We start from the raw sequence: 7,728 nt of genomic DNA on the forward strand, positions 1-7,728 counted from the left end.
AGTATTAGATAAATTTCAGTAAGTGTGTTCAATACTTTTTCCCTGTGCCATTCCACATTATTACAAATAACTTCATTTGATTTCCTTGCATGCATGGATCACTTGGGTTGTTACCGACATCTGGTGAAAATTTCATGTCATTAGCACCTCTAGTAATATATTTACTGAGAAAAATGGTGACGTGTTCAATACTTATTTTACCCACTGTAAATACCACATACATGTAGGCTAAAATCATTTTATCAACACAAACAGTTGTTTTCTGTAAATAATCATTGCTTTCAGTCTTTCATCATCAAATCGATTTTAATATTTGCAATAAAACGTGAAATATCTTTAAAACATGAAATTAATATAAAACTATCTACAGCAAACAAAAAAATTACAAATGGTAATACGTTCAAGTAGGATTAAGATCATTTTATTTAGAAGAAATAAATTAAACATCATATACAAAATATATATATCTGTCATTTAGCATAAAATATAACTTTAACCAGAATTCCCCAAAATTAGCCYACAGTCATCATTCAAATAAAAAAAGTTACACCAAAATCTATCGTACCTTTCAGCAGGCGAAGAGAAGAATAAAAAAATCTATTATTAAATCAAATATTACAGTATGTCAGTGCTTTTCAATCTGCAGTTTAAAACAAAAATGTTTGTAACAGTTTCACAGAAACTAAAGAATCCCGCGTCACACTCAGTGCGACCGCGTGTTCCCATAGGAAGCATTTAAACGCCGAGCTGTGGTACGGGCTTCCTCCCAGCCTGCAGAGCCTTCCTCCTGCGTTTGCAGCAGATCACTGTGACGGCGATGAGTACACCCGTTACCATGACCGCGAAGAGGAAAGCACCGGCGATGACGCTGGGAGAATACTCTGTAAGGACAAAAACATGACCGTTTGCTCAGGCTCACATTAAAGATGGAGGAAACTATCAGCCCTCCACCACCATGCTGATGTGCTGCTGTGCATTTTGGGTAAGCATCTCTGATCCAGGCACCGTGTTCTCTTTAAAGAGGACAGACTTTTTCCTCAAACACTTCCAAACAACACACTTGTTTAGTCTTTGTCCTGCCAYGACCTTTAACCTGTTAACTGAGGCCTGTATAGCCTGAGGTGGAGATATGTCCTCTGACCACTGCACAGTCTGACCTTCAGGGTAGAAGACTGGCAGCTGTCTTAAATGTTTTGAATCTTTCCCTCGTAGATCGATGGGAATCAAATGGTTTGGAAATGACCAGAATAGTTTCTTCAGACAAATTTGTCTATGTGGGTAATTTCTTAGTTCCTCATCGATCTCTAGATGTTGAAGCAGATTTCTCTCAAATATTGGAACCCGAAAGTTATTTCAGAGTAAATCWGGATGTTGGGTATCAAAGTCTCTATAGTTCCCACATCCTTCCTCTCTCTGAGCTCAGATAGTAGCTCATTTATGAATGTCTGGCTGGTTATATAACTGAGGTATCTTGGAGGTTGGCAGCATCAGGGTTGGAACCCTGAACTCTCGATCTTCCAGTCGATCATTGTTCCAGCCTGTTTTCTCCGGTGCTTTAGGCGAACTAACGCTCAAGAGTTCTGCACAGATCTAGCAGCTGTTTTTGATCTGTTTAACRGTTTGCTTGCTTTCACATTTAGCTGTGCCGTTTGGAATCAGAGTCTGAGTGTAAGCAGCGGAGCAGCTGACCTTCAATGATGGACGAATCGTCGTTTTCRGAGCACTGGGTTTGGCTCATCTCCCCCAGCTGCTTCTCCTTTCGGCTGGGGAGGTACGCCTGAAYACTGAAGCAGTAACTCTCTCCTGGGTCCAGACCAGTCACCTCGATCACACTGCCCTCGTGGTCCAAGACTTTCTGAGGAACAAAGCAGGAAAAAAAACCCACATGAATGGGTCTGATCCAGACTACAGAAGGAGGAGAAGTGTGCCATGTTGTTACAAATGTTTTACATTGCTTGTGTCTGTTATAAACTTCTGTCACTTTTATTTAATTTTCATTTAAAAAGGAAAGTCAGAGCATTCCTTGAAGGAGTGCATATCATTAGCCGTGTAGCATAATTGCCCAAGACATATTTGGTCACAAATGACTTAGACATTTATGCTATGCGGCTAGCGATATACAGTGTATAGCCAATTTTGTGTTGGCTAATATCAATTAGTTGTGTGTAGATGAAGGACCTTTTCTCATTACTTATGGCAGCTATCTTAATTTGAAGTAATTAGACAATAGATGCAAATAAAAAGATTACTTTCTGAGAGAATCAATCAAATCTGTTCAGTGGTTGATGCAATATTTTGCTAATGCTACAGACAAAAACGCACAGAAATATATATAGCATATAATATATATAGCATGTTATAATAGAATATAATATAATAGAATAGAATATATAGTATTAGCTCAAACATTGCAGCATCTCTCAGATCTAACATGTTTCCTCCGATCGTGCGTGCTGTAACTCACTTTCCCAGAGCTCTTGTTTTTCCTGTAGGTGACTCTGTACTGCAGCTGCTCAGCAAACACATCCCTGATGGTCAGCTGGCGGCCATCTTTAAACACCGCTGTGAGCGGGTCGGTCACATTCAGGGTGATTGTCTTTTGGTTCTCGGCCACCTTCATCTTGAAGTCTGGTTTGCCGATGTCAGCTGTGGAGAGGAGAGGCTGGATCAAACTGTGTTACAGGCAGCCATTCACAGAACAAAGTTACTATCAAYGCTCATTTCAATAACTTATTTATAGCAGCATACGTTAGTAAGTTCATTTAGCCTCTAGGATTTTCCGAATAGAACTGCAATGGTCTCTTGATTTATTTTTTTAATTGAATATCTGTTTGAATAGTAGGACTGGGTAAATGTTAATGTTTCATTGAACTAGAGATGTATGCTGTAAGGTAACTGTTTATACACTGCCTTTGAAGTTATTCTGCACATAAAATATATCAAACATGTTCAACAAAAAAGCTTAGCACAAAGTAAGTAAATGAGCATTTAGCAGATTTTTTGTTGTTGTTGTTGTTGTTGTTGTAATGATGCTTCCTGGCAATAAATGTTTTACTGTTGGAACGTCTGTTAAATTCCCCTCTAAATGGTGCCACATTTGTAAGGATTTGTGRAATGAGCAGTAGAGCTGAGTATGTGGGTTGATCAGAATCTAATCTGTCAAACAGCTCATTTTGTTGCTGCTGGTRCCCCCAGGTGCTATAAGGTTGACCTGCTTCAGTCCACAGCTGCTCGTTAACATGAACAGGTGTTCCTCACTGCTCTCAGCAGATGTGTGCAGGTACTTCTGGCATTCTGTTTCAAAGAAATTATTAACTGTTTTAATGGGATTATAAAGTTAAAAAAGGTGTGCGTGGAGATTTTAGCCCAGAATGTTCCCCTTAGAGTCAGACAATGTCATATGTTTAGAAGAGATCAGCACAGAGAGGACCAGTCCAGTACAGATGGACAGTCTGTCTGTTCCTTCACTACCGACTCAGCGGTGACTGAGGTGAGCAGATCAGTGGTTTGTGTTGAGAACAAGAAGAATTTGTTTTCTGTTRACTTCATCTCTCATTACCTCTGAGAGAAGTAAGAATAAGTGCTGACAAGCAGTCCTGAGGACTGAAAAAGTCTCTCTTCAGGAATTTTTAAGGTTCTTACAGTCCTGAGCACAGCCAGATAAAATGTTATCTGATTTTAATATTTTTCAAGGTCTGAGAAATAATGGAGAAAAGAAATAGTGGCTATAAATTACAATTAGACAAAAATCTGACTGTTGAGATTAAAATTGGATCAACTTTTTTAAAGCATACATTGGGCTGGTATTATTTTAAAACCTCGAACTGACATTTTTATTGTATTATTAAACCAGAGACAAATATACAGAGCCCACAAGGGGACATGGGGGAATTTTTTTCCTTTTGAGTTCCTACGTAAGAGTATTGCGTTACCTCGCAATACCTTTTGCGTTCCCTCGCAAAAGTAGTTTATCACTGTTGTGCCTGCCGGTTTATTAACAAACTCACATGTTCACCATTAACGAGTTAGCCTACTGCTTTAATTCAGCTTCAGAATGAACATATCACACAACTACGCTTGGAAGTACGTCATATGCCCATATTTTAACACAGTGCAGCCACACAACATCAATGTCAATTTCACGAACTTGTGGTGACACATCTTGTTTTGGTAACCRGATATTTCAAAATAAAAGTCTGATTTAATTCAGTTCATATTCAAAACAAACTTTTGCGTGGGAACGCAAAACAATATTGCGAGGGAACACAAAAGTATTGCACGGGAACGCAAAAGTATTGCGTGGGAACGCAAAACAATATTGCGTGGGAACGCAAAAGTATTGCATGGGAACGCAAAAGTATTGTGAGGGAACACAAAACAATATTGCGAGGGAACGCAAAAGTATTGCATGGGAACGCAAAAGTATTGCAAGGGAACGCAAAACAATATTGCACGGGAACACAAAAGTATTGYGTGGGAACGCAAAAAAATATTGCGTGGGAACGCAAAAGTATTGCGTGGGAACGCAAAACAATATTGCGAGGAAACGCAAAAGTATTGCGTGGGAATGCAAAACAATATTGCGTGGGAACGCAAAAGTATTGCGAGGGAATGCAAAACAATATTACGTGGGAATGCAAAACAATATTGCGTGGGAACGCAAAAGTATTGCGTGGGAACGTAAAACAATATTGCGTGGGAACGCAAAAGTCTTGCATGGGAACGCAAAACAATATTGCGTGGGAACGCAAAAGAAAAAAAAATCCCCATGTCCCATTGCGGGCTCTGTACAAACAAAATACTGCAGGTTTTCAAAATAAACTAAGTTAAAAAAACTTGCTTTAAACTAATCTTACAAATATAAAACTGATAATTGATTAGTACATACCGTGTGTGTTCAGCCCCTTTGCTTTAAAGCCCAAACCATTACCTTCAGTAACCACATACTTAGTTAACTAAAACCCTTCTGAGAGGGATCCAGTGGTGGTCTCAGGATATAAATATCTGCTCTGATAACTCTAAAACCAACACTTCAACACCTCTAAGCAGTAAGAGCTACCACCAAGATCATTTGAAGGCCAAGGAATTCTCCGTGCAAGTCAAAGCTGAGGAGAAGCACAGGTCAGGATTGGCTGTTAAAAAAAAAATCATCTAAATCCATTTTTAGGAAATGAAAAGATGATGCCGCCACGGCAAACCTGCTAAGAACTTCATACATCGGAGGTATTTGTTTGTTGTTACCAAATAAAGAATCCATTTCAATAAGGTTGTATGGGACTAAAATCAAAACAACTTCTGCAAGCCCACTGAATCCCAGTGTTCTCCCTCCCCGTGTGGAAAACTGAAAGCTTTGCTGCGGATGAACTGACTGTTGGACGTGTGGTGCTCATTCACAACACTACTTACTGTCTCTGGAGGGACAGAAGGTCAGGGAGCTGCTGTGGGGGAACTCGATGAGGTCGGACGTGGCTCCCAGCGGCGGCTCAGACAGGACGTCGGCCGTGTAGCAGGCRGTCAGGTCGGCCAGCCAGGCGGTCAGGTCACATGACTGGGAGCTGAAACGAGTGCAGTGGTGGGTCCTCTCTTTGTTCTTTCCAACCCTGAAGACGTTTAACACAGAATTACACACAAACATCGCAAAACACAAGTGGTTTGTTTGAAGAGTTGAACAAAACGGTTAAAGCCTTGTTTACAGGAGAACGCACTCTGGAAACTAGTTGTGTCCCGATTCAGAATACAAGTACAAATATTTCAGTTTGAGTCGTCTGCATTACCGAGTACTTACTGAGTTACAACCTGAACATGCCACAAAGACTTTAACAACACATTTCTTTTATTTAGAACAAGGTGTCTCCTTCCTTACAGGCCTACAGGGAATGTGCAGCATGATATAYACTGTTGCAAAGATTTTTGTTCAACTTGCATGAATTTCTTAAACAGGAAACTTTTCATTTAAACTGTAAGGCATTTAATGGAGTATTAACATCAGTATCAATACTGGTATTGGTATCAGCCCCGAGTATCGGTGGTGTTTTTCACAAGTACAAGTGCTTGTAAAAATATACTGATACAACCCCACTATTATTCTGTAACAGGTCCATGAGTACAACACGTGCAGTCCGGAGCAGGAGGAAACAAAGCAGCTCCATCGCRAGTGTTTGGACTGAGGATGGGGTCCAGTTGCTCCTGATGGTGAGCAGGACAAACAGAACTTTACTATCAGCTGCTGCTCACTGTCAGAAGGGCAGTAATGGTGTTGTTGAGAGAACGACCAGCTGAACTCCCAACATAAACCATACAGTGTCACTGAAAACCAGCTTTGTGTAAACGGTTCCCTGAAACTCCATCCTTCCTCTGCATTAAACAAAGAATGCTCGGCCTTTAATACTAACATCTTCCTGAGAAGAATTAGGTCTGAGCCTGTGTTTGGTTCTGAGATTAGCCTGTTGAAGCGAGGTACTTACTGGGAGAACTCCACGGTGTACGAGTACTCAGCTGACGGCTTGGGCTCCCAGGTCAGCTGAGTTTTGAAATTGGTGGACTTCCAGGAGACATTGTAAGCTGTCGGGTACAAGCCTGCAGATTAAAAAAAGTTTTGGTGAGTTATTGGGTTTTTATAGTGGAACGACATAATCTTATCAAATAAAAATTAGAAATACTTTATTAAAACAGAGATTTARTTTTGTTTTCACAGCTTTAGAGGCTGAACAGAACCTGGACTCGCTGCAGGCAGGATGTATGATCCTGCCTGGATTATTTTAATTCAGTYCACTGCTTTTTCTCTCTACAAAATTATTTATAATTTTTCCTTCACAAATGATTTGGAAACGATCCCGCACGACTTCACCTTACTGAAGACGTTTGGCYTCAGCAACATCTTGTGGCGTGAACGCAGACAAAACAAACAGACTTCAGCAAAACCAGAAAACAGACTGAGTCAGTCTCGCAGGAAGCACAATCAGAAGTAAAATAAACAAACCAAAGATGAGAATCATCCATTTTAGTTTTGCACAATTCGGTCGTCATTTTATCAAAGGTGTAAAGATTTTTTTTGTTTATCTTAAAATAAAAAAAACCACTGATTAATGTCACAAAATTATTTTAGTTCTTTCACAATGTAATATATGACTTTTCACGTGTAGTTTTTATAGACCTTCATAAGCTGCTTCAGTAGTTTATATTCTTTTTGTTTATAAGTAAACTTTGCAGCTAAAACAGATTTTTCTTGATGGTTGWTTTGATTCTGAAGGCTTTAGATCCTGGTTCTGTGGGCCCGGTTTTAATGCTCTAATTTAACTTGAACTATCTGGGCAGGACAATAGGCTCATCAGTGTGGAGCTGGTGACGTATTCAGAACACTGGAAAAGTACTCTCAGTCGTGCTCCAGATGTTCCACCTGGACTTGGTCTGCAGCAGTGCATGATGGGAGATTTCTCCCATGCTGACTTTCAGAGTCCAAGAATTACAAAGTCCTTTTTTAAAAAAAAATAATTATTAAACTTCTCCCTCCTCCTCGTGTAGCTGTGGCTTTCACATTCATCCTGGACTCTTTTAAGCTTTAAAGAAACAAATGTACTGAAATATTTTTATCTGTAATTATTAACAGCTTTTTTTTTTTTACCTGCACATTTAGTTAATGCTAAACTTACTTATATAATCTCAGGTGTAGTCACGCCCATATCTGCAAACCCTGAAACACAGCAGGCTATATTTGACTGAGATTTTTCC

General features: G+C 39.7%; 1 protein-coding gene across 1 annotated transcript in view; it reads right to left on the bottom strand.

Annotated features, from left to right (window-relative positions):
* Positions 1 to 287: 287 nt before the first annotated feature.
* f3a (coagulation factor III, tissue factor a) overlaps positions 288 to 7,728 on the bottom strand; it is a 7,964-nt gene continuing 523 nt past the window's right edge. The window contains exons 2-6 of the mRNA XM_014023786.1: positions 6,465 to 6,576; positions 5,407 to 5,600; positions 2,465 to 2,646; positions 1,690 to 1,855; positions 288 to 881 (exon numbers count right to left, since the gene is read on the bottom strand). Coding sequence (XP_013879240.1) covers positions 736 to 881; positions 1,690 to 1,855; positions 2,465 to 2,646; positions 5,407 to 5,600; positions 6,465 to 6,576 — 800 coding nt within the window. The 3' untranslated portion in view covers positions 288 to 735. The remainder of the gene's footprint in view (positions 882 to 1,689; positions 1,856 to 2,464; positions 2,647 to 5,406; positions 5,601 to 6,464; positions 6,577 to 7,728) is intronic.

Source organism: Austrofundulus limnaeus, unplaced genomic scaffold (genome assembly GCF_001266775.1).
Source record: "Austrofundulus limnaeus strain Quisiro unplaced genomic scaffold, Austrofundulus_limnaeus-1.0 Scaffold390, whole genome shotgun sequence".
NCBI lineage: Eukaryota > Metazoa > Chordata > Actinopteri > Cyprinodontiformes > Rivulidae > Austrofundulus > Austrofundulus limnaeus.